Source organism: Ornithodoros turicata, chromosome 2 (genome assembly GCF_037126465.1).
Source record: "Ornithodoros turicata isolate Travis chromosome 2, ASM3712646v1, whole genome shotgun sequence".
Classification (NCBI taxonomy): Eukaryota; Metazoa; Arthropoda; class Arachnida; order Ixodida; family Argasidae; genus Ornithodoros; species Ornithodoros turicata.
This window is the reverse complement of record NC_088202.1, coordinates 136,299,458-136,326,786: the sequence shown is the minus strand read 5'-3', so window position 1 is coordinate 136,326,786 and position 27,329 is coordinate 136,299,458. Positions and strand designations below refer to the sequence as shown.

The following is a 27,329-nucleotide window of genomic DNA, read 5'->3' as shown; positions in this document are numbered from 1 at the left end:
GCGCCGCGAAGCAACTGTGGCTATGAGCGGCGTACAGACAGATGGAGAAAGGACAGTAGGAAGGAGTGGGAGACAAAGGGGGGTTAGTATACGTCCTGGGCCGACTTCAGGGGGAACTGTGCCGACATTTGTCTGGAAAGTCTTCGGAAAACCCAGGGAAAACCTCAGACAGCACAGCTGGTGTAGGATTCGAGCTCACCACCTCAGCACGACCTTGGCTACTACAAACGAGCGGGACGCCTTAACCCGCTCGGCCATAACGCTGGTAAGCGTAATTTCAAAATCGTGCAATCTATATTACCATTATCAAATATTGGACCCGAACTGCAAGGGCATAAAGTAATTGAAGTGACCATAAAATCAATTTATATCGTGATGGCGACGGTATTATAGAAGAAGAAGTGTCCAGAGGATAGGCGCCACGCGCTCACGGCCGCTGAACTGGTTGACCTGTCTTCTCTGACCTCACTTGTCCTCATTCAGGTTCTATTCCCCTCAAGGAGCCACGCAAGAACCATCTCGAAGCCCTACGTTGGACCATCAATCAGGCGTTATGGCTGTGAGTATTACGACGCTATTACGAAATACTTTTAACTTTTTCTCACCTGTCGTGCGAACTCTTCTGTAATTAACAAGGTCGAATTTTGAACAACGGACAACCGGTGCACATTTTAGGCACAGGAATATTTCCAATGAATATTTCCAATCTGTCCGCTATTTGGTGATGTTGACTTGTAAGCCACGACGAGGTTAAAGTGGCCATAAACCTCCACCTCCACCTCCGAGGTTACGTCCGGGTTGAAGGAGTGCTATCATTCATTTTTATTTCTGCTACATCCTGCGCTGTTATTTTGATGTTTCTTGCTTTTTGTTCGTATCATTTCTCTATTTATTTTACATGCTGCCTAGCGTACACATAGAAAAAAGAATGGGGGCGATTGATGTAATTAATGCGTTGACAATGCGCTAGCATTAGAGATTCGGCTTACTTCTAATTGCTTCTCAGTTCCGCCTAGATCACACTTCATACAGCACAGCACACCACATACAGACATGACGCATATGACAGACGCCACACGACATATGATACACAAACTCAGCCGCTTTCGAAACTCTCTGAGAACGTATACGAGACACGCCTGAATACGTCCAGAGACGAGGCGCAACTGACGACGGCTCAAGCAGTCAAACGCAATGTGCACGAAAAGGCCTGGGATGTTGTCCAGAAGGTCATTCTTCTTCATGACAATGCCCGGCCTCATACGGCGAATTTGACGGTAGAAACCCTGACCGAAATGCGCTGGGAGGTTTTGCCCCATGCACTTAACAGCACAGATTTAGCCCCAAGCCATGACCATCTGTTTGGACCCCCTAAAAGCACCTTGGAGAAAAGACCTTCGACGCAGATGAAGCTCTCCAGAAATATGTCCTGTAGTGGCTACGACAGAGCCCACTTCTTTCGGCGCCCGAGGCATCAAAGAGTTGTCACAGCAATGGCAGTGGTGTCTGTATAAGCGCACGGTGAATACTTTGAAAAAGTGACGTAGTTTGGTGCTTCCAGAATTTTCCGTTTTATTTAAAACATAAAAGGCCGTCAACCTTGAACGACCGTTCTACATACACTCCTCGAGAAGATGTCCGCCTGGACATACAGGTCAAGTGTACGTAAGTGTATGTAGTAAGCGTATGTAGTATAAAACATCATCTATGCTGCTCTCATAACTTGTTTAACAGCAGTCGTTCCCTTAGAACGAAGGATTGCGCTTTTTGCACTTGAAGAGGTTGTGAATTGGCCCCCCTCCCGTCCTGTTTTCGGGGAATCATACTAGATTTGGCGCACTACAGGAACGCGACGAAGGCCGGTCCCTCCGCTGGGACCGCGTGATTTGCGTGCGACCAGTGGCGTAGCCAGACCTCAAAGGTAGGGGCGGGGCTCGATACGAAAACTCGCTGATCCTGTGTCGACAACAGACACATACTTGTGCACACTGCAAACTGAGGATTAAAAAAGGTAACGAAAATAGTTGATTTAGACGTTCACAGTACGATTACATGTATAGGCTGTCATGACCAATGAAGTGGTGTCATGAGATTGCAAGTATTTTGAAAAACTCATACTTTGAAAACCATTCAAGAGCGCTTCTTAGAGAGACGCCATGAAGAACTTTCGCATGCATTACTTTCGACGCGTGCAAGCACTTTCGCGATAGTCACACTGGTCCCCCCCCCCCATATATTATGTTCTCGGATTTGCACGATTTGTGTGGGTCGGTCCGTGGCAGGTAGGGGGGCTCGAGCCCCCCCTAGCCCCCCCCGTGGCTACGCCACTGTGTGCGACACAACGGCAAACCTGACCATCGTAGGCTGCCATGGGCCTCGTGCAGACGCACGGGTTTCTCCTGTAAACGCGTTCACTTCTTGCTACAGTCACTGTAATCCTTGATGCACATTTCTGAGCATCCGGACGAGTGTAATGGTGGCACGGTTTGTCGCACACCGCTTCCTGGCATTATTGTCGGCACTCGGATTACGTTTCCCATTTTCGGTTACCACGTCTGCATCGCCAGCAGAAATGGTGGTACATCTGCGAACTCGATACTTGTGCGAATGCTCCCCAGCACACCGCCTACGCTGTAACTCAGCGGCGTCCGCGTTGCCAGATAAGGTGGACGCCCTCACGTGGGACGTGGGTGAAAGTGTCCCGTCGTTGGTGGCAGCCAAAATCGTTTCAAGGAAGATTGGGAGGCGGTGGGTTCGAATCCTACCAGCGCCTGTACTGTCTTAAGGGTTTTCCTGAACTTTCCGGCATACCTTCCGGAAGAATGTCGGCATAGTTCCTCCTGAAGTCTGCCCAGGACTCGCGGCATCCCCCTGTCCCCCACTCCTCCCTGCTGTACTCTCGCTCTGTCCATGTCTGTACGCCACTCATAGCCATTGTTGCTTCGTGGCATTAACGCGGAGTCAGTAAGAAGCACACATTAGGGAGTTTTAGTTTAGCACACAGGAAGCCCTCTACGAAAACTATACGATAAAGGAAGCTGTCCAATGAGCATCGTGATGTCATCCACTTTAAAGGAACCAAGTGCTTGGCTTATGTTTTCGGAATCTGCAACGTAAACAGCTTCCTATCTGCTACATCTCTCTCCTCATCCTTCCAATCCTACTAAATCTCCCCGCTGAACCGCGATAAAGGAACCTCTCCAAGCAGTGTGATGCGATGCGGACACCGAGGTCGCCAAAAGCTATCGCATTTAAAAGTCCGACGCGGTGGTGGTGGTGGTGCTAGTGACACAGGGGCGAGCCCTAGTGAAAGGGCTCGCCTTTGTCGACCTCGCATGGGGAAAAAAAAGTCCGACGCCGATGTGATTCCATACTGAAAATGTGGCAGTGCGACAGAGGCACCATTGCTCTCTCCATCATATTGTAGAAAGCTACTTATGTGTAACGTATGTTGCGTGCGACGCTGCCTCTTACCACGATTAGTGTATGTTCTTTTCGAAGAGAATTCCCCGTCTGGCGTCGCGCTCTGTCAATCGGGCTTCGTGAAAACGTGTGCACTTTTGCGAATTGAATATTTGGAGCACAGTACTACACGCGGCGCCCTAAACACACGAGGTTAGAGATGGTTTCTCGGCCCCTTTGAGATCTGCAGCGGCAAGTTTTGACGCTTGCTGTCGACGCGAGTGTCTTACACAAACGAGAGCCTTTAAGTCTTGAAATAATTCTTATGTTCTTTGGCGTTAAGGCCTGTGTGTTTGTGGTCCTCTCTGTTTGTAGCTCGTCTCGGCTAATTCTCGTTATTTTATATAAGCTGTTTTTCTTCTCGCTCTAGTCTCGTTTTTCACTTCAGCTGTTTCTTTACAACAGGACTCGCCGACGTTGAGTCGTCCTCATCTGAGACCACCTCGCAAGACGCGTCTCACGAAATTCGCAATCAACACCCTGTACGCGCTGTCACCACCTTCATCGTCAAGCCCAGAACTTTCCCGCCAACGGAAGTTCAAACGCATCATCATCTTTTCCATCCCAGTACTTCTGTTGCTCGGAGCAGTAACCTATTTTGTCATCAAACACGTCGACGACCAGAAAAACTACCTACTCTGCGATTCGCAAGCTTGTAGCGCGTTCGAAGTAATGCTCAGTAGGACCATCAGCGACCATCTTGATCCGTGCGACAACTTCTACGCTTTCGTCTGCGACGGCTGGAATAGGGCTCAGTTGAAGTCTGTCTACAGAAGCCACTTGGACTATTTTCTGGCGTTGCTCAACGAGAACCTCCAGGAAAATGTCCCTCGTTATGGGCAAAATTCACACGAAAAGGCGGCAGCATTCTTTCAAGCGTGCAGAATGGCTGCACAAAAGAATCGTGGAGATACGCAGGGCTTCAGAAATATTCTCTCTGAGAGCCACGTCGACTGGCCCAGCATCTCTGAGAAGGCGGACGTGCTCTTGTCGTTGGTCAGAATTTTCAGGATTCTTAGGATAAGTAATCTTTTGAATATTGAGAGGAGTGGAAACACATTGGTCATACGTGGAGGTGGAGCAGAAGCATCCAACTACAAGAAGAGGACAGCCGTAATTGAAAACTCGGGAAGATACCAATGGTACTACGAGACGTTTTAAAATGCGACAAAAAGTGCACGCATGAGGGAAGAATTCATGCTTCCATATTCCGAGTTTTTCCAAATCGAAGTTGCAATACTCGGCAATCTCACAAACTATAGCAGGGACACTAGCACGAACCCACCGAAGAACTTGCATGAGCTGGCAAACCTGACAAATGAAATTTCTTACGAACGTTGGTTAAGACTCGTGACACGGGAGCTTGTCCTCCCTGCAGATACCCCAGTATTTATCAGCCAGGATGACTGCGATTACCTCCGGGCGTTCAGCGGACTTTTGAAGATCATGGAAGAGAAGTACCTTCACTACGAAGTAGGCTGGATTATGGTTCAACAGTGTGCTCCCTTCATCAATAGCGAAGTTCTGGGCGCCTATGTCGGTGACGTTGACCCATCCGACGCAGGAAGACGTGGAGATCTACAAAACCGTAACCTCTGTTTCCAACTCACTGAAACCTACATGGGGTGGTCGATCTACGCGAAGTTTTCTGAGATATACGCTCCAAGCCCCTCCATAAAAGAAGTACGTGAGATAATCGACGACATTGGCAAAGTCGCTTTTATTAGGACCGGGGCCGAAGAAGACAGCATGGGTGCAGGTTATGCCAACTCTCCATTGCGAGAACAGTTGCACTTAATGACCAAATACCAAGACCGCTTTCAGGATCCCGATGTTCTGAACGCCACATTCATCAACATCAGTGACATGGGTCCCTTCACCTTCCAGAACTGGCGCAGAGTTGTTCACGATTTCCTTACGCGCGGAAATCTGACCCTTTGGAAGTTGGTCAGAACACATTTCATTTCTGGTCTACTCGTCACGAGTGAAGCCTACAATCTCTACAACGAAGCTGAAGACATGTACTTGTTACCGCCCCACGCGATGGTGCTTCCACTGTACGATATTAAGGTCCTGAGCGCAGTCAAGTACGCTGCCTTGGGATCAGTCATCGCCTCGGCGGCAATCGCTATGACTGGACCTTCCAACAGGAGCAGAGATTCTGTCAGAAATGAATCCCTTGACGAGCACACGAACAACCGAGTGCGTGATGCGGCAGCTGCACTAGAGATAGTCTGGGAAGCGTATAGGAATGCTACGGAATATGCTGGGGACGTTCGACTTCGTCATCTGTCGCACTTGTCGTCCGACGCCATCTTTTTTGTGGCTACGTGTTATATTCTCTGCGGCCAGCCTGCGGACACTTACCCAGCATTGCGATGCAACGAGCCCTTGAAACATCGACCTGAGTTCGCGGGAGCTTTCTCTTGCAGTGACGTCACTTTTACTGATCTTGAGTTCAAGCCTCGCGATTTACGTCACCTGTAGATGCCACGTCTGTTCCTGTAACGGACCGCTACTCGCACATATCACCAAAGCTAGTTTATACCACATGCCAGAAAATAATATTGCGAAGTTAAATATATGCTCGATGAGGTAGGTTGTAATGGTTTCGTTGTACTTTCTTAAACTGAGGTGACATCAGCGAAGAAAAAAGATGCCTGTATTGGTAATGGTTCGCGTGTTCCAAAATCCCAGTGCTGTCTTTGAAGGTATATCCCATACCTGGGAGAGAGAAAAAAACTGTTTTGCGCACTGTCATATTGATCGTCTAGTAACGCATTGGGCGTTCAAGACAGTTCGTAATTGCACGAATAAGAATAAATGAAAGCTCAATTTCTTGCTGTTTATCCCTCATGGCAGCGTAATGGCAGGGCAATTGAGTGTAAGCTGGGCTTTTGAAGCTTTGTGCGTGGGTGCGTGCGTGCGTCTGGACATCTCACCACATTGGTGAAGACAACATCGGTTCTCGCAAGCTGTCGCGAACGCCGTGAAGAACTCCGACGCCGCCGTGAGAAGCCAGGCAACGGCAGGAATCGAACCCGCAGCTCTTGAGTAACGATGAAGTGGGCAATTACGCTACACTGGCCAGTGGCGGATCAAAGTGGGGCGGGGCGGTGTGGCGATGAATTTCCCTATCCCCCAGTACGCGCTCCAGGGTCTGCATCCGCCTCTGACATTGGCACAGCTTAGCGACGACTTGGCCAACACTCCAACACACACACTCCATGTTCTCTCATTCGTACATACAGGACGAGGCATCGGCTCTGGGGCTGTTGGTTGGTAACAAAGTTGGAGAGGTGGATCTCAATGTGGTCACGACAGGCGTCGTAAACAAGGAGCAACGGTCGAGGCAGACCACACAATTAGAGACGACACAAAAGTGACTCCCAGAAATTAACGAATTCAAACAACTCTGGAAAGAGAGGTGCTGACGCGACCCAGAAGACGTCGATTCCTGGCATCGGCACCTCTTTTCCCTGAGTTGTTTGGATTCGACAGGCGTTGCACGCTTTGAGCCCTCAGTGTATATTCTGCGTAACCATGGCCACGCTACTGTGCTCAGCATCCACGCTGACGATATCACTCCAGACCCTATGTGTGCTCTCTGGGGAAAGGTCTATAATGTAGGATGGAAAGTACATTATAACCCTTTATGTCCCTTCAAGCTTGTTAATTGCTTGAGTCGACTCTCACAGGGCCGGCGTGTACGCGTTCCGCCCTCCCTTTCCGTATTCTTGACTTTCAGACACCAACCTGGCGGAGATGGCCGCCATGATAGATTCGGTACCGCCTACAAGCTCGGTGCGCCGTTCCCGCAGTATGAGCCAGTTTCTAACAGAACAGGAGGCAATCCAAGCACACACGATAGCAAAAAACACAAACGCACTTCAGACGCAGCTTTGCACACGGAGCCCAGCGGAAGGAAGCACGACTTGGATTTCATTGGATTGGACACCTGTATCGACCATGGCGGTTCAAGGCGAGATTTGTTCGATAAAGATATAGAAATAAGCTTGCTGCAGCCTGCACAGAATCTGTGGTGGACCGTTTCTACTAATACGATAGTTTCTACTAAACAAATAAATTAATAACCAATACAACAAACAAACAAAACACACACAACAAACAAGGAAATATAGGCATGTGTGAAAAGAGTTCTTGAGACCATCTCGGACTTCCTTGGCCCATTTCGGTCACAAGCGTCACGTCACCGACTCTCCTCAGTAGGAGTTCCGGGCCCCATATGCGCTGATCACCGTAGGTATCGCCCCCGGTCACTAGGTGACGCCTGTTTAAGAATCATATTAGGGCGCCAGAATGCTAGCTCCCTCTGTCTGTGCTCCAGCAGAGGGAGCTAGTACATGACACGTGTATGAGGCAGAGCAAGGACTGTAAAATGCAGTGCCTTGTCTCTGCCTGACACTGCTAGATTACGGAGTAATCCGAAGTTAAAAAACATTCCTCCTAGAATGAATGATGGACAATGCACCGGCCAAGTCGAAGGCAATGGTCTACAATGTGCCAAACACTGAACGTATTTATTCGTATTATAGGCTGGAAGGTTCCACGCTGTACTGCTTCAGTGAGCCCTCGTGGTCGAATCCTCTCTCCTGCACAGTGTCATTCAAGGAAGTCAGTCACTCGTCCAGGCCTTATTTCATCAATGAGCGAAAAAGTACGCTGTACTTACACGGCCCCAAAAGCGCTCATTATACTCCGCTTCGCGGTCCTCATCCCCAGACTTCTTCTGAAGCCAATCATACTCCAGGGGAACCTTGTAGGTATCCTCTGCGACCAATAGGAGCACGTTTCGTACCCTTGTCTCTCTTGTCTGCTGTGGTACGCGAAAAGAAAGCACGAGTCTTATGTACAACGGCGCCACAGAGACACAACAACACGTCGTCAGACAGGTGTGGACAGGAGCTAACGGAACAGCAGATATGGAAAGATAAGCACAGATTACACAAATCGAACAGCTACGCTTTGCACGTTCGGCAACGCAATTTTTCCATACCGGAAATACAAGTCTCATGGGTTTCGATGGCAAGCACACGGGGGCAGTGTATAGGTCTTGGGTCTCTGTGTCGAGTGCGATGCCCTGTACCAGGACCGCTTCTTGGATATCGGACGTCAACTGGAACCGGTTGCACTCTGACAAATCGGGAAGGAGGAAAGATTCCAGTCGGCGGCTTATCTTCTCCAGTGGCCAGGTCTACAGTAGAGGCGTATAATGCAGGTTAGTAACGTTCCGTTTAATCGGCAATGTATCCATTCAGCATTGACAGTCCTTATATCCATTTTACGTGTACGTTGTCCCTGATGGCCATTTGTTTACTCTATCCTCCAGGTTTCTAATGCAGCAAAAAAATCACAAAAAGTGGGTGAGCACGTTGTATCTATTAAGAACCAAGGATCAAAATGCTAAAGCGACGTTCAATTATCAGCGATGGTTTCTCCAATTGAAGGCCCATTACGTCATGGCCATAAGACGACGAGCTGAGTCACTGTCAAGCTTCAGCCTGGAACAGCTAAATGAACCGGTGACACTTTCCTTGTAGAACATAGTAGAACAGTCATCATCGTAGTGGACAGTCTTCAGCAATTCCAATTCCGCACATACGTAATGGTTGAGGAGTTTCAATGCTTGAAGGTCATATGCTTCAGCAGTTGAGTTGGAGTCTCTATGAAGTTATAGTGCCACTAAGTTTGATTGTGAGTTTAGTGGCGCAGCGACAACTGAGATCATAATGCGCCAGTGCCACTAAGTGTTGCGAAATGCTAAAACACAGGGGCATAAATACCCTCACCCCTGGGATCCAACCCTGGGATCCCCAACGAAGTGCAGTATGACACTCGAGTTACGTTTGGGGAGCACTAAAGCAGAAAGCAAAAACGGATCGGCGTAACAACAAAGTTTTTCCTCTTCCCGTTTTTCTTATTCTTCTAACAGACGGTAAAATAAGGGAACGCAGTAAAGAGGAAAACTAACATCTAATATATTTGATGACTGAAAAGGCTGGTTAGGGTAAATACGACCAAAATGTCACGGACGAAAGGTAAAAATAACGACAATAAAAACGACAAACAATGCAAGCAAGCTGAAGCTTACTGGCAACATTTGCCCGATCCTGTAGAGACAAGTGGTAGCAATAATAGTTAGCAATAAGGAACGTTAGCTAGAAGGAGGATATCTTTCCTTTCTCGTGCCGTAAGTACCGGAAGTGTCGTCTTCACGCACTGTGTTGCTCTTGCAAGACAAGCTAGGCCGCTTTGAGGTCGCACAGAATGCTGTCCGCGTTGATGGATGGTGTAATAACATCACAGATTATGACACGGGTAATTACATCACGACGACGTAGTCTGCGTCAGCGGACGTGCCCCGATGGACAGCATTTAAATTACCTCAAATGGGTACCTCACTATAGATGTAATTTTCCCGATAAAGCGCTGGCACGGAAAGAAAAGGAGAGAGTGTGCTCTTCAGCATGCTGCTAGGTGCAAGCCTTCACAACACGTTAATGTATGCTCTCGACACGCACGAAAAGCGCGTACGATAATGCATCATTGTAATCATTGTAGCCGCCTGTTACATTAGATGTCTAGTTGTGACGTTGTCTCGCATTTCAGTCTACTTAGTCTAACTAGTTAGTCTAATGGACCCTGCGCTCAACTACTTGGACCCCTTCATGACACCTACCTGATACTTTGTGTCCGTCTGTAGAACAAGTGAAGCGACGACCCTGGCAATGTGGTGCCAAATGTGGTAGAGGAAGCTGGGCGGGCGGGTGAAAATGCTCATTGCTTCCAAGACCCGTGCCCGAGGAATTACGTATGCCTGAAAGTGAACATATCCAAAACTGGCTTCACAAAAGAACAAATTCCCCGTGTTTGGCGTACGTTTGTTGCTTGCCAAACACCAAGACATAAGACATAATTCCTGGAGGTACCTGACGAAATGTAGTTCACTGCATGATACCCTGTACGCTGATAAACAGAAGTCTTTTTATCACTTGTGCTGAACCGTTCTTGTCTGAAATTTTCCACATTCACCCGATTGCCACTACATTTTCGTTCCAAATTTTAATTTCACTTAGTTTGACTTCTGGTACAGGTGGGATAGATACATCAACATGGTTTTGACCCACGGAATTTTGACCCAATGAAACGTCATTTCCAGTATTACACAAAAAGGAGCGAAAGAACTCTATGCGCCGTCGTAAAATCTACTCCACCAAATGCTCAGCTTCTCAGTTCAATGCGTCAATTCCTTCAGTTAACGAACTGTGTAACGCAACCCCATGGCGCTTCAATCTTTCCACTTTCCGACTTCAATTCAGCTTGGTCCACACTACTGCGTTTGGAGTGTTCACATACATTCGGGAAGCGCAAGTGGAGGAAGCCTTATGGGAGAAAGATTTATGTCCACGTTTGAGTGTCACATGAGAGAAGCTGCTGCCAGTTCGAAGCAAATGGAATGAATGCTGCATCTTGTTTGCACACTCCATGCCCTGTTTACATGCCATGTGCATGTTTACAGCGGAGACGCGCCTCAACACGCATGCGCGGAACGCGGCGATTGGTTCCCTCCTTGAGGGTCGGTGCGTGCATCGGGAAAAAGTTCAGTTCGAGCTCCTTGTGTTCTGCAGCAGAATTTCTGCTGCGGAAGGTCTCGCACGCGTCTGTGGCCACGGCAACCAACGCTCGCCGGCGTACGCACGCAACGTAACGCTGTAGTGTGAACCATGCTTTCCACTGCCGCACGCAATGTACTCAACGGTTAGACCACTGACAAATAACGAAACCAACACGACGAATGCGTGCAACAATCCGCTTTAACCCTCCACGCATGGAGGGCGGGGCGCTTTCGAGCGCCTCCATAGCAGTGGAAGGTCGCGGATGTGTTTTGTGTGTAGATGATATATAGTGCAGGAAGGAATAACTTACATTGATCTGAGTTTCAGCTACAACTCTAGTAATAGAGGCCGCGTCGGAGACGAGGCCTAGAACCCCGATGCATGCAGGTGCAGCCACGTAATCCACGAAGTATCCTTCGTTAAAATAAAATAGCGGCGAAGTTGAATTGGGGAGGACACCGTCGTGCTGATCCTCGAATTCGCCTTCTATCTGCTCCAAACGAAAAGCGTCCAGAAGTTAGTGGGTGCGAAGGAAGGATGACTTAAAAAGACAGAGGCGTTCTTAAGTGGGCCGTACGGGCAGGTCTCGTAAGCTGGTAAGGGTTCGGCGAATTCTAAATGTCCACTGCCTCATATGCAGCCAGAATAACATGGGGTCCACGCAGTTTATCTTGGGCGAGATTTTGCAGTTGTTTTTTAACGCTTTTAATTCGTGTGGCCTTGGATTCTCCCAATATATCTCCGAAGCTTGCCAAGTCAACCAGATGTTTTTCTTTCTGCCCATGTCGGATGTTTGCATTGCCAAATACATGCCCCCCTGCTTTGTTAATATAGCATTTCCGTCGTATACGCCAAGTGCCGTTCCACTCTTCGGTCAGGTGGAAGCACTACACTGATGTTTCTGCAAATAAAGTTTCCACTTAACGCGCGCAATGTGAGCAGTTGCTACGGTCAGCATTGCAGTGACACCCACATAATCGTCTACTACGATTCCCGGAAGGAATGCGCACCTCTCCCGGTAGGGGCATTACAGGTGGCGCCCCTACAGGTGCTGCGTATACTTTGCGGAGAGCGATCGGGACGCCCCCCTAGCGGCAGAGTAGAGCTAAGCACGGCCGCTCCGCTCGCACCCTTGAACGTTAGGGCGGTTAGGGTTTCGGACGTACGGTGTTAACTGCAAAACGAAACGGGTTTGTCAAAATGTACCGAGTGCAGTGGAAGTACAAGAGTAGGACTAATTACTAATATTGTTGATAATTCGTTGCTCTACGTCAGGAAACAACTGGGTTCATGAGCGATGCCACAGTGGTCGGGTCTGTGGATTAATGTTGCCCACCTGAGGGTTCACTGCTATGGTTACGGGTGTCACAACAATGGTATGTGAGCCAAGAAAAAAAATCATCGGTTACGGATATCGAGGAACAGTTTCCGCCTGCGCTCCTTACTGTTTTCCTGACGTGTGTTCTAAGCCTTTACTTTCCCAGATGAAAGAAAGGCGCACTGTTTATACCGTACACACATAGCAAAAAAAAAAAAAGGTGTTCACACAAGATCTGTTGCAAGAGGTTAATCTTTCTCGGGATACTATTAGAGATTTAGGTGTGTCACTCTCTCTCCCGCTTCACTTTGACATCTCCAATGCTGTTCTTTCGAGTAACTTCGCAAATAATCCGGCGGTTACCGTGGTACAGGGAGCATCCCAATGAAGACTACTGAGGGATGCTCGCAGGTTTTCCGTGATCCCAGAGCAAAAGAGTTAGCACATCCCCCCTCTCTCTCCTCTACCACCATCATTCCCCTCTCTCCTCCCTCTCCCCTCCCTCTTTCATCCACCCATATTCTCCCTCCCCTGGGTTCACCGCGAGCCGCCACTTCAGAGCAGGCTGACCGCGCCTTCCCTCTACATCAGCGCCCTCTTTCGGCCCACCGTAATGTGAGCATTATGTTTCGTCTAACAAGACTCTTCAGTTGATCCCTAACTTTAATTTCCATTTACAATGCCCTAATTTTACCCGAAGTGGAATTTGCCTGCGTCGTATGGAACACTGTTAACCCAACTTTGATTGCAGATACAGAGGGTGTGCAGAAGCCTTCAGTAAAAGTCCTTCACGCTACCGTTTTGCTATAATTATGATCCTATACTTCACAAACGTAATATCTTAGCCTTATATAACCGCCGCAGTGTTCCAGACTGCCTCTTGTACAAGCCTGTTAATGGTCGCAATGATTGTGTATACTTATCACTCGTACCTTACCGGGTGCCAGTGTTGTCTCGATATATTGCTCTATTTTATGTTAATCGTCATTGTGCTCTTCATCCCCTTCATCCTACATAAAGGCGGCAGCAAATAAGGCAATGAGGCAAATAAGGACGAGGAGGCAACTTGGGGCAGCTTTGAAATCATCTCTTCTAGAACTTTTTTGATTTTCTATATTGATTTGCAGTTTGCCACCACCACTACCACATTTTATACCACCAACTGTAACTATGGTGCAGTTGTGCATTATCTCTTAATGTCATCTCAGTTGCTTATTTTATTGTCTCGAGTTTGATAGTCGGCCATTCGCTACGAATGCAGAGAAATTTTCTACTGGCCAGCAAGTGGTATCCAATCTAAAACCGCTGTCCGCGTTTACAAGAAACCTGAGCCGATACCTTCAAAATCCCCGAATAGGCGAGCAGAATCGGGTTCTCCTCGCCTTGCTCGACAATGATGTCTCCGGCAGAGTAAGAAACCGGACGAATTTTAATCTGCAAAAACATTTTCTTGCATTAGACGAGATACTTCCTAGGGAATCAGCAGGGTACGTACTGCGAGGAACTGGCGTATGGCGTCTGACGGAATCCACGGAATGACGCGCAGCATGGCGATTGGCTTGTAACTAGTGGGCATGCTGCAGGGTCCCCCGATAATCCTCATGTGAGCAGTATTCAGCTTCTATATGGGAGAAACAGGTACGAAATGTCTCCGTAGACGTACAAGACCAGAGGCGAAAACTAGAACCGTAAGACATTTTGGCGCTATATCTTTCATTCCGCTCTCTATTGCGTCACTTTTCGAACGTTATCGCTCGCTTCCGTTGTTGCACTGGCTTGGGCTACAATTTCGCCAGTCCTGTGAGGAAATAGAGTAATACGTTGGGTAGACGCTACGTTCGAAACGCGGACAATTTTAGGGATTTGTCATGAAAAGCCCCTTTTCCGGTTATCGAGCGTGTTGCGGAAGTTTCAGTAATCGACTACTCAAAGGAACTGTTTACAAAGCTTCTTAACGAATTCGTTGCTCCCTTACAAATGTAAGGTCACACCTTTTGGAATGCCTTGGTTTTCGCTGAACGATATTATGCTGTCCCGATATATGTATGGGAATCATCCACTAGGTCCTTGAGACATCGTTACAGATTGGTTCAGTGTCTGTTGAAGTCCATCAAAAATAGTCTTGTAGAGCCAGTGACAATCTGCGCTTCGAGAATCGAACTGGGCCCCGGTCTTGAACTTTCACATAGCACATACCTATCGTACATTTAAAGTTCGCGCGCTCCAAAACCACTGTGGTGGGCTCGCGCAAGAGCTCGTGCAGAGTCACGGGCCGAAGTGACGAGTCTAACGCGCGTTACGGGATACCTCTGTGAGGTCGATAATGACGAGCTATTTGCTACGACTGCGCTCTGCAATCGAACTGGTTTTAACGATAGATGTAGATGCACGCACGAAGAACGGAAGCGTGCCGAGGGAGATGCTGATCGTTATGATACTGGCATACTATACAATATACAAGTGCAATAGACAAGCAACACTGCTTTCTGAGGAGCTTTTTTAAATATGACAGACAATATTTCATTGTGCTCACGAGTACAACGTCGCTGCTGATACTATCGTCGAGCAAGCCATCCCTCCTCAGGGTGCGCAGCTGCCTAGTGACGTCACTCAGGATGGTAGTGCTGGCCTGACGGGTGCGGAAGGCGACCATTACACCTGGGAAGCGGGTCTGAATCTCCACCAGTCGCCGAAGCACCATGAGGCGGTTGAGGGTGGCGCGTCCACGGATCTCTGTGGCCAGAACCTCGCTGTCGACAAACTTCCAGACGTTCCTCTGGACCTCTTCTTCGCCGGTGACGATGGCGTGGCCCGCTTCGTACGCTGCATATATCTTGCTGTCTAGATACTGGTGCACCAGTGATGACGCGCCCTCTGCCAACAGCTGCAATAAAATCTCCGTTTTATTTTTTTCCCATCAATGAAGCAGGGCAGGAACATATGTCGTAATTCAAAACGAAAACCAATATATTTAAAATACCTTTTTTTCAGAGTTGCGTATCCGTATGAGAAACTACCTTCCACCATGTCTCTTGTCTTGGGCTTGGTGGGTACGTGCACATTTTACGCAGAGACCTGACGGCGCTTCGTACCCGTGAGAAGCGCGTTTGCGATTTTTACACGTCTTCTCGTGTTATGGAACAAATTGGTCTTCGCATTGCCATGATTACTGGCAGGAAATCACGGCGTTCGACATTCCACAGTTACGGGCGACGCGTATTGGAAATTATCCATTCGTTACGCACAGAGTATTCGGCACGTGAAGCACAGCTACTACACTCTGGCGCTCCAGAGATGTCTCGCCCAGGAGAATAGTCGAATGTTACGAAAAGGAAAGCGACTCACGTCGATGTACTTGACAGTGTGCATGAAGCGCACACATATGGTAGCGACGAAAGAAAGAACGAGGACGCTCTCGAGGCTCGTTTCCTGGATGACGAAGAAACTCAACTGAAGCGCGAACAGGAACATGCACGTCGCTACAAGTAACAGGTCGATGCGGCTGTAGGCGTCCATGTTCACGAACCTCTGTCCGTACGCAGAGATCTGTTGTCATATACAGCATGAATGAGAAACGAATCTACACAGTCAGTCATATATAGAACGGTATTTACAATGCAAACAGTATATAGTTGCTATGATGAGATCTTGGCGGTCGGCGCGCGGAGAGATCGTTGAAGTCTGAGGCGCGTAACCCATCGTTCACGGCGCAGGTTAAGCGGTGTTGCCCTATGGTTGGCTGGTACAGCGAAGGCCAACCCGCATACGACGTTTCGTCGACGGAGAAACATCGAGAGCTCGACGGTTTTCCGCTCGGCTCCGAAACCGACAGGCGCACATCTATTTCACCGAAAACTGGGGTGAGCTTATTCTCGAGGTGAATAGCTGAAGTGACGCGTCTGTCTTGACCAATGGGCGCCTGCTTCAAGCGGTCGCCAGCATAGCAGCTGTGCCTGCACCGGTGTCAACAGACAATGAAAGGAGCAGACGATCGAGGCGGCGTACTGACGAAGTGGGCGTTTCAGACGCAGGAGCATCCCAACAAATTTCTGCGATGTGCGGTTGGTTCTCTCTCTATCTCTCTCTCTCTCTAACTGTTTTCGCGTTCTTGTTTGTAGTGTTCGTGATGGGCCTCTGTTATATGCATACAGTATGGAACGTGAAACCTTAGTCTCTCAGCTATGTTTTTGCTCGTGATAAAGAATGCCGCCAGGGGATCCGAACACCAAGCATCACCGGCGCCGCTGGGCTTGGCGGTTTTCCGTCGGGCTTACGTCACGCCCGCGGAGCTCCACGCATTTCCATCGAGAAAACGTCGTATGCTGGTCCCGCGTTACGTCAGTGCGGCGTGACTTTTGCGTGCCTTTCCCGTTTATTTTAAGAAGACATAACGATATTCAGGGTAACGAACATCCGGTGTTCTTTATGATGAGATGACCATGTTAATAGGGGGGAGCGCAGGTGTGAGTATACACCCAGTTATCCGCAGGCACTCGTTTGTCAGTGTGAGAACTCTCATTGTCCGAATTGTTTCAAGTCTGTTGAGATGGCCTGCGAGAGCAACTGCTTGCTCCAAAATGCTTCGTCATTGGCTTCGAGTGTATATATTGGAAAATAAACAGATCGTGGGCGGTAATATTCTACGAAGTCTATGCTGGGGGCTTGATCACTTCCATCGCTCGCGGGCCAACGAGGGGCGGGGCTCTCGTTAAAACGAACACGTGACAAGTTTCACGTGACGCAGGACGCGCTTTTTTTCGTTAACGGGACAAAGCGAGTAGTCTCTCGCTTACCTAACGACCAACGGTGTCGTTTGCCTAACGAATGTATTGACGTGCTCATAGGCTTCACCGCCTACATGGCTCATGATCAAACGAAGCGCGAGGCACCCGTGAACTCGAGCACGTGTATGACAGGGGCGTAATCGCTCGGTCCAGTAACGATCGAACGGGATCGTTTGCCTTATGAGTGGGTGTACCCACTCGTCAGAATGGGTAAACATCTTCGTTTGGAGATTTGCAGAAACAGAACTTCTACAGAAACGGACATGTATTGCTCCGCGACTGTGTACAAAAGGACATCCTTCCCCTTTCATGGTATTCTCACCAGTGGTTACATGAGGGCTGCGATATATTCTCGCGAAGATGCAGATCAAGACGAGGAAGAAGAAGTGACAACGACAAGCCATAGACAAGCCAAGCGAGCTATCCAAACAAAATTAAACATCCCCATTGGTCGAAAAGATTGCAGCCTCGTTGGCAACTGTAGTTCGTTCAGGGCGGTGACATCGCAACACGTAAGGGCTCACGAGCACGATAGCCTCAACGAAGAAGCTCAACGAGGAGCTGAGATTGTGACCATAGCAAAGCGTCGATAAGGTTCCTCGTTTCGTTATTCCTAACGACTGGCTTACGTTGAAGCTGCCATGAAAGGTGGCGGAAGGATTCTCCGCTTGGGCGATCACACCAGCGGCTAACTGTGCCCCATGGACATGATGGCGTCAGGATGCCGCCTTTCAACTGGACGAGACAGATTTCGTGAAGTTGTTCCGGCCGCCAAGAAAACGCTGTCCTCACCGTTTGTGAGGGCTTGCGACTGTATACTTCACACCGTCTTGATAGCTACGGGTGTTGTGATGAACAACAAAGGCGAAATGGATGCCTATAGTAGTTTTCGAATTCTCTTTAATAGTACATTGCGGACATAGTGTTGATGTTGTAATGAATGTGAAGAGCAAAGCATTCTGTACTTTTCCTGAGGTAGATTCTTTTGAATAGTTCCATAACGTTCTCTTGCTTCGCGATGCTAACACGGAACAGTTCACTAACGTTCTATCCAAGCTCACTAGAAAAACGTTTTACTGCACTGCGAATGTATTTATGTATGCGAAGTCTGTTTATGAAGCCTGACACTAAGGCTGCGCGTTGCACTCCCATGCTTGAAGGAAATATTTACATAAGGGTAATCAAATAAATGTTTACGTTGAGGAGAAAGGGTATCCTCCTCTTTCTTCTTCTTGTGATACTTCTGATGCCACTACGTCTTCCCTTTCTGGCCTCGGACTCCCATGGGCCCTAGAACCCAGCAGACACTACTTCTCGTGTCACACTGAAGACCATTCTCACCCGACACAATCGCCAGGGCAGGAATATGATTTACAATTTTTTTGCGTATTGCTCGACGGTTATGCTTACAGTGACTTACTTTTTTGTTCATTATTTTCACACGACTAGCGAGTCATATATATGAGACGGAAAGAAAAAGAAGATGATGAACGAGCATTGGAACGAACGTTGGAACGGAACGAGCATATACGAGAGCCCGAGAATGTGAGCTATCGAAACAAATAAAACAGTGCTATTGGTCGGAGAAAATGCAGTCGCGCTGCCAGCCTGCTCTTCGCTCAGGGCGGTGCCATCATACCACGTGAGCGATCGCAACGTGCACAATAACCACAATGAAGCTTCACGAGGAGCACAGATTGTGACCACAGCAAAGCTTCGATAATGTTGCTCGGTTCGTTAGCCTGAACGACTCGTTCAGCTGTCTCCGTCAGCTGTCAGTGCGAAGCTATTGAGCCCTCTCTGGTTGCTGTGTCCGTTTACTGGGACGTTCGGGGACAAGCCCCGTCGAAGGTTGTTTCCTTACATTTGTTTGTTTTTGCGATTTGCGGGTAGAAATTCAGAGTCGCTGGGGAAAATATGCGGGTGCGGTCCGTGGATAGTGCGGGTAAACGCGCATTACCCGTACCCACTAAACTAGCCTCTCTTCACCCGAACTGATACTGAACTGCAGGGCGTAGATTCTGGAATTCTCCCCCAGTTTTCGTGGATAAAAATACACGACAAAGTATACTTCACATACCCCATGCTCACTTGGACATCTCACAACACAAATCACAAATTCGACATCGAACATTAAGGGAAATAGCACTGAAATGTTACCCGCGTCACACGAGCTGATCATCTCATGCTGAATATCGCGGTCCAAACTTCGCCGTATATGACACGCTCAGAATTAACCGTTATACAAAAAACATATATAAATGGGGTGCTTCACCTAGAGTGATAAAAAATTGGCAACGTACTCTCCAGAGGATGGTGCGACTTTCGGCAATTACCTACTGAAAACTTTTGCAACGATTGAAGAAGGCTTTGGTCAATTTTTAATTGCCTCCGGCGAGTACGTCGCCAGATAGAATTTTTTATCACTTATGAAACGCACTGTATATATCGTTCTCTCTCTTTTCAGAGTTTCTCCGCATTTTTGTCGCGGGTAGAATTCAAGCGACGCTGTATGTTGCGGGTAACATGATGCCAGTGAGGGCACGAATGTACTTTGCCGCGCTCACCCATACGTATCACAGGACGACCTCACCATGATGGCGACTTCAGTCGTAAACATGGCGAGATACACAGCTTCGGTGACGAGGACATAGACGAAAGTCTTGCTGCTGCCGCTGCTGGCGCTCTGCACAGTAATGTGCCGCAGGAGACCGAGAAGCACGAGTGCCACGCCCAGCGTTGACGCTGTGATAACTACTTCGTAGTAGGCGTGTTCGAACAGGTCCATTATCTTTTCCCGCATGGGTTTCTCAATGCGATCCGACAGGGAGAAGGAGTCGTCAATGGTCCCGTCGTCTTCACGGATTTCGCTAATGTTCTCTTTCTGCAAAACAAAAAAATATCGTGGGCATAGTACACGCAGCTTCGAGCGTGCCCTGGGGCTGCTTTTGGGCAATGCGGAATTGGGATCCGGAAAAATAGTCCCCGGAGAAAATGTCCCGCGGGAAAAACGTCCCTGGTGGGAACCTAGGTTAGCTTAGGCTTGTTTTTGACAGTTTACCATGCCATGCGGTTGAGGGGGGGGGGGTGCTAGCCACAGCCGGGCATTTTCTCCGGGGACGATTTGTCCGTTTTGTCCGGGGACGATTTCTCCGGGAACGATTTTTCCTACAGCCAACGAAATTAGCGGGTTGTGTAAATTAGCAGCATTAGCAACACATTGCTTATGGTGAGGCCAACGCACACACATTTTGCTGTAGCAGTATCATGCATGTGGCTGCTGCACCGTAGATGCAAAAAGGTAGTGTGGTAGTGTTTCGGGTGTGTCGCTACCGTCAATAAATTTTCCTATCACAACAAAAATGCGTATGAGGCGAAATACATATGTTTGAAATAGAACTTCTAGTTCGTTTAGATTGTAACTTGTCCCTATTTTACTACTCTGACTCCCAAATTCACTCCCGAGCACTGAAACTGGTGTTTAACTTCGCATATATAATGCCTTGAGTGCAGCACTGTACAGATATAGTGCGCTGCAGGATTGTGATAGAACGGATTACCAATAAGCAATGTTCTGCCAGATGCCAAGTTCAGCTTAATTTCAAGTCAAATTGTGCAGTACTTCCATGCATTCAACGAGATTCGGGGAGAGGCCCCTTTGTGGTACGTGGCACGTGAACACAGATGGAGAGAAAGAAAATTTCTATAAGGTACATGGTATATCCATGCTGGTAACAATGCCTGTAACCACCACAAGGGCCCTCTCCCCGAATGTTACGAAGGCTTTACGACAGTATAAATATCCCTCGCCCCGGATAGTTTCCTTTTTGATTCTGTCTCACGAGGAAGCCTGTACAGGCGTCGAAATATTGCCATAGAAATTATTTTCCTTGCCATAGAAGCCAGTCTCCTGCATCCTTTTGGTGACTACGCCTGGCTCTTGGTCTGCTTTCAACCTTCATGCATGCTGCAGTTTCATATTTTAAATACGAGTATCGGTACTAAAAAACAAAAGCATTATCGGCAGAAGGAAGCTATCAGACCCGTTGGAATTATCCGCAGTATGTTCCTCTATCATTTGTGAATATTTGCACGTGGAAATTCAGGTGTACACTCTGAGCAGAAAGGGAATGTTTGGGGCTATATGGCATTGGTACAACCAAGTGGTGTTGGGGCAATGCATCTGCACAAAGTTGCGCCATTTCTACTGTATAGTACAGTGCTGGACAAAAGTTTACGGAACACGCTTCGGCACTTTCTTTCCTCAGTAATTTACAACTTTTTCTCGGTCCTCCTTTCATCACACAATGAAAAATAAAGTGATTGATTGATTGATCGAGTGACACGCTAGCAGCGAATGGAATGGAATACACGGAGCGTGTTCCGTAAACTTTTGTCTAGCGCTGTACCATTAATAATATGCTTACATACCAGCCATACGATCCAATCTGGAATCGACACGATGGAACCGATGATGTCCATGTCCAGGTACCTGCAGCGAAACAAATAAAAACGTTTATGGTGCTCACGGGCTGCATATAGGTACGCTTCCATGAGTACCCCTTACTCATTTCGTAACATTTTCAAGTTGACTGCATTCAGCTTACGATGACGTATGTTGTGCATTCACTACGAAGGTGATGTTTTGGGAGGTTCAATTGATGTGGTTCCAGGGACACGGAGCATCGCAAGAGCCGTTAACGATATTTTTGGGAAACAGACGTTAACGAGATTTTAGGAAACGGAAACTGACGGCAACCATGCAGCGTTGCGTGATTAGTGAAGCTATTGTACACAGCCCATCGTACGAGGTGCGATCAAAAAGTTCCGGTCTAGTTCTGTAGCAAAATCAGAGATGACACCGCTGGGACACGCATACAACCATGAGGTAAATGGCAACCCGCGCGATGGAGAGATGACTCCCTCTCTAGAGATGCGAAACCCCGAAAAAAAAACCACGGAAATTTTGTCCAAAATTTCCAGGTGACAAAATTCAAAAATGTTAATTTTCGTGCCTTCGATGCGTTCTAACCCGCCAACAGTGCCTTAGGTGCCTCTAATTCGCCAATAACCACCAACTCAGTCTGGCTGCTCCAAGCGATCGCCATCGCGTTCACACAATGTCGGAGTTCTGATCGGAGTGGACGGGTTGTTCCAACTACCTATCGCTGAGAGACAGCAGTCTCATGGGATGCTCTGCTCTGCATTTATGCCTAGAGGGTGAACACTACTAAAGTTTCTAGCTCATTGTATGCTGTGGCTTGGCCGGCAATGCTTCGACTCAGCAGTAACTTTTTTTTTTTCGAGCGATCCAAAATTTCCGGAAATTTTGCATCTCTACCCCTCTCCACGTGCCCTCAGCCAATCCGATTCTTTCCGCTTTCCTATTGCGTCGCGGCTTTCGTCGTGTTGTGGGCACCACGCGCGTCACGGTGACGCACTACGGTGACGTACGTTAGAAGGACGGGTCGGACGACTTGCATTGTTCCCGAATTAGTCTTGCTTCGCTTACTAGGCGCCTTGCAGGAGCTCACCACTTGCTCACAACTGAAGTGATCAAGTCTGTTCCCTCATTGGTCGGTTTCATTCTCATGTTTTCTCATATTCTGCCACGCCCTCAACATGAGGCGTCTGCTCTCGCAGTGTATGTAACCGCATTTAAAAAAAAAACAGTACGCCATTAATGGGTGTTAATTCTGAATATACAGCAGTTAGTTACTGGGGTTCCAAGGCAATTATGTCGCTTACACTTTTTTGTCGAAAGGGTATTGGAGCGCTGCCAGCAAAGTCATCTTGGTCTTCTGCTGAATGACGCCCTGACGATACTGGCGGGAGTAGCTCACCTGCGAAGAGACGCACGGCTGCAGTATTGATAACCAAGATGCCATTCAGCTGCATTTGAGAGCATTGACGAAAATGTTCCACACGACGACAGTCGAATGCTGGCCGAATCTTGTTTTCACGTCATATATAGTACGAAGTGTGAACGGTCGGTGGATATAGCTGCCAACAGTTGCGCAAAGTCAGAGGTATCCTTGCCTGGAGGCCATAAGTAACATAAACAACACATGTGGTGACAGGCACAAGGGGCCGTTGGTGACGACGCGACGACGCCACGATATCCACAGTTAAGAATCCACCGTTGGCTACGGTGCTACGGAATGCTACGGGAAATCGCGTTTACCGTGCCCGTCTGTCTGGGGTATAAGACTGCTTTACGCAACTGACGGCGAAGAGCTTTCTATTTACCTGTTCGATCCTGAGCACGTTTTCCACAGCCATTGCGTCGTTACCACGGTACTTTCTCCTGCGAATCCCACGCCTCCTCCTCACTATGCGCGGATACTGAAACGTACACACCAAATAAGACCTCTAATGTACCAGTTTTTTGTTTGCGAACTTATTAAAAAAAAACTTATTTTGCGAATTTATTTAAAAAAAACGCATCATGGCCACAAGTGCGGCGAAACTGTGGCTCTGCTCTTGAGTTCGCACAATTAACTATGCAGTGAATTTACAACTTGACCATGACCACTTGCGACGACACGCTTACATCATCTCTGCTATCTCTTCGTAATGCTAAGAGGTCTCTCAACGTACGGTGTCGAACAAAACGTCACATGTCGTTGAGGCTGTATTTTCACATAATCAATGAACTAACAATAACCATACCCGTGTTAAAGGTAAGAATGGCACGAAAACCATAACTGAATTACTGCAGCTCCAGGCACCACCCACTGGACTCCTGTAGTTTCGGTGTCTATGTGCACTATTTGGCGCGGCGCGTAGTGTGATTCCGATAGCTATTGCAGCAGCCAATAGGAACAAGCGTAGGGCGAGGGGATCACGCGTGCCGTTGATAATATGAACCTCTGTATGCAATGAGGGGATAAGTCGAAAAATCACAAACCAAGTAAAGAGGCCTGATCTGATTGCATTTCCCGTTTCTTAGCCTCCTGCAGGCCATTAGATTGCAATACGGTCCTAAATTTTCTTTTGCAGGTACATACTGGTATGTAGATGTCATTGCAGCAAAAATTGCAAAAAGGGGATAAATCGAGTTATCCCCTTATTGCATACAGAGGTTAAATTGCATCCATATTGTGTCAAGTTCTGCTAAACAAGGCTGATCGTTCCACCGAATACTGGCTCACCGGCAAGTTTCACCCAAGTTCTTATCTAAACCCATAGGAAGGTGCAGCGTTGGATATCATGGCAATTGCTCGAAACCTCCCAACGGTACGAGGGCTTATCTTTGTGGGGGGAATTTGACTTACTTGGTACGTGTGGAACCGGAAGGTGGTTTCGAAGGGATTGCTGATGAGCGTGTTGCGACGGACCCAGATCCAGTCGACGAGCAAGAAAAAGTTGTCTGCACGATGGATGCTTGTTGCCTCGTCCGTCGCCTCTTGCAGGTAGTCGACAGCGTCACTCATCGTACGCTTTTCCACGTCGGACACGTCCAGGACACCTTTTTCAGACAGTCTTTCTTATGTCAAGTTTTCGAACTGTGTCCACTCAATTTCATCTAGCATGCCAATATACGTATGTGCAGGGTATTGTACCTCTACCAAAGGGTTACTTTGAGTGCGCGCATTGAGTTAGTACAGCAGACGTGGCCTCCTAGACGTGAATCGGTACTGACGTTATCTGTGAGCGCCCGCGCGAGGGAAATACCACCCGTGCCCAATACTGGGTCTACAGGGTCACGGTCGGGACAGGACAGTCTCAAGGCAAGCGCGGGGCTCCGTGCTGTGAACGAATCCGTGGCCTGATGGAAACATGGTGAAAGCGCGAAAAACCATGCACCATGGCCACATCTGCGACAAAACAACAAAACTGCTTAAAGCGAGACTTCGCAAGGATTCGGAAAAACTTCGGTGAGCATCATACCGAACACCAACCATCCCCTCGATACCGAATACAACATTCGCATTCATTTTGCGCTAGTAATTAATTCGTAAATGATGACAATAACAAACCGAAACCGATATGCGAAGAGCAGAAAACAGAGCTCCATCCTGCGGCGGTTCGTCCGGAGGAGGATTCTGAGACGTCATCCAGCATTATCGCCTGCTTCCAAGCCTGTATTCTTTCTCCCTTGCCGGATGCCGGGTGACGTCAGCAGTGGTTGCTTTCAGCGCCCTCTCGCTTCACAGAGGCGAAGCCCTCGCTTTGTAATGATTCGTTTGAGTAAAATCTGCGCAGTTTTGAACCGAGATATTTCGTACACATGTTCCCGACATCCCAAAGGCTACGGATATATACCACAACCTTTGTGGTGATTTTGTTGCGGAGTCCCACTTTAAGCAGTACGAGAAAAATGTTTGCCACGTTGTTTTACACTTTTGTGCACTCTACTTGATGGCATATTTTCTACATTTTTACATGATGGAGCGCGCAGAAGACAGACGGACTTCTGTGCGTCCCCCTGTCTGCTGCCCACATCTGTACGCCGCTAATAGCCACAGTTGCTTCGCGGCGCTAACACGGGTTAAGACTACTGTGCGTTCCATCACGTCAAGTTTTAACCAACCTTCTCGCGCTATTTTATACATACAAAACTGTTGGCTAGAGCGTTAGGTACATAAGTACAAACTTAGGTACATAACTTGTGGGTCAATAGATTCTGCTCTTTCTTTTTTGATCGAAAGCATTGTTGGGCCGGTCTGTGGTGCGGATAGCGTGTTGGGACTTACGCTTTGGGGTTTTCTTTTCCGCACCTTGATCGGGAAGCAGTATACCATACCTGGGCCCTCTACCGCTCGTACTGGAGTAAACTATACCCTATAGCATCGCCCCGGTCAAACTGTCCCGCGCAAGATGGCGACCTCCATGACTGCAGCTATGCTGCGTCATTGTCGGGACTTTTGGTGCGCGTCGATATATTCCTGTGAGTATCTGGTTTCTTTCGTTTTCATTTACAGTCAAACTCGTTTACAACGAAACTCAGGGGACAGCAAAAAATTTGCAGTAAAGGTATTTTCGTTAAAAAGGATGTCCATTATTGGACCTATAGGGCTCCAGCGGGACCGCAAAAAAAAAATTGTAGTAGTGGTATTTTCGTTAAAAAAGGTGTTCGCTATAAAGGAGTATTGCGATATTGCAATATCATGCATTTGGGTACACTAGTTCTGCCATGAGATACGCTGTTTCCACAGTGACGATGGCTTACGTGACACGCGATCTTCGTTCGGTTTGGGAAATTGTTATACTATCCCGTGCGTTTTATTCTACTACTACTCCATTATTCCATTAGTTGGCACTCGAACTTGCCGTAAATTTACGAGCACACCTATGCAGCGGCTTCAGAGGAGGGCTATGCCGACAGACGTGGTAGCCTACTGTGACCGTACTGACATACTGTGACCGTATTGACTCTCTATCGATGACCGTAAGCAGTTTGCCTACCGAGGAATTTCAGTACGACGGGGAGGAACGTGACGTTGATCATCTGCGTGAGCACCATGTCCCAGATGGCAAACAGGTAGGACTGAAAGTAGATTTAGTTCAATGTGGTGCAGGTGAAACCCCGTATTGCACGAACACTCCTCCCACAGGCACTCATGTACAGAACAATCGTGCACTATTGGACGAGTGGAAAAGCACACTTAGGCAGTTTCACTTGATCCTAAGCTGAGTTATCAAGACGGTGGGTAATTGATACAACTCTTTCCTGCGCGGCCGCAACATAACCGCTCAAGGCTACTGAAGACAGTTCAGTTTTTCCCCAACTTAGCTTGGCGATCTTTCGTTAAGCAGCCAGTCAACGCAAATTCTTGAATACAATAATGAGTATTTATTCGTGGTGTTCTTGTGCCTTTGCGAAGCCATAGTGCAACACGGTTTTTCCTCCGTTAACTACAAAATGAAGTCGTGAAAAAGGTGAAGAGCCTCACCTTGGTCATGTTCTCCGTGAGCATGTCTTGCTGAAGCAAATGGTGAATGGTGACTAGAGAGGCGCTGAAGGTTCCCTTGATTCCCATCCAGGCCAGCACAGCAGCCTGACGCACGGTCACCTGATAGCCGAAGTGACCGATGACTGGGTATACGGCCACGACGGCGCAACACCTGCGTAAAGCAGTCCACCGCTACGTATTTATCGCTATGCGTCGGGCTACGCTAGGA

At 48.1% G+C, this 27,329-nt stretch overlaps 2 protein-coding genes across 3 annotated transcripts in view; one reads left to right on the top strand and one right to left on the bottom strand.

The window, feature by feature from the left end:
• The first annotated feature begins 428 nt into the window (after positions 1-428).
• LOC135384126 (uncharacterized) lies at positions 429-6,105 on the top strand. Its single transcript, XM_064613344.1, has 2 exons — positions 429-559; positions 3,868-6,105. Exon 2 carries the CDS (start codon positions 4,645-4,647, stop codon positions 5,947-5,949), a length of 1,305 nt encoding a protein of 434 aa, XP_064469414.1. The 5' UTR covers positions 429-559; positions 3,868-4,644; the 3' UTR covers positions 5,950-6,105.
• A 1,879-nt stretch (positions 6,106-7,984) lies between these two features.
• LOC135386181 (uncharacterized) overlaps positions 7,985-27,329 on the bottom strand; it is a 28,510-nt gene continuing 9,165 nt past the window's right edge. The window contains exons 9-24 of one of the 2 annotated variants that reach the window (XM_064615953.1): positions 27,101-27,272; positions 26,613-26,694; positions 24,479-24,672; positions 23,451-23,546; positions 22,950-23,044; positions 21,633-21,693; positions 19,795-20,085; positions 15,763-15,963; positions 14,951-15,301; positions 13,913-14,038; positions 13,756-13,851; positions 11,410-11,589; positions 10,163-10,300; positions 8,480-8,677; positions 8,156-8,299; positions 7,985-8,075 (exon numbers count right to left, since the gene is read on the bottom strand). In XM_064615953.1, coding sequence (XP_064472023.1) covers positions 8,013-8,075; positions 8,156-8,299; positions 8,480-8,677; positions 10,163-10,300; positions 11,410-11,589; positions 13,756-13,851; positions 13,913-14,038; positions 14,951-15,301; positions 15,763-15,963; positions 19,795-20,085; positions 21,633-21,693; positions 22,950-23,044; positions 23,451-23,546; positions 24,479-24,672; positions 26,613-26,694; positions 27,101-27,272 — 2,488 coding nt within the window. In that variant the 3' untranslated portion in view covers positions 7,985-8,012. The remainder of the gene's footprint in view (positions 8,076-8,155; positions 8,300-8,479; positions 8,678-10,162; positions 10,301-11,409; positions 11,590-13,755; positions 13,852-13,912; positions 14,039-14,950; positions 15,302-15,762; positions 15,964-19,794; positions 20,086-21,632; positions 21,694-22,949; positions 23,045-23,450; positions 23,547-24,478; positions 24,673-26,612; positions 26,695-27,100; positions 27,273-27,329) is intronic. The other variant, XM_064615954.1, reaches the window with a different exon arrangement.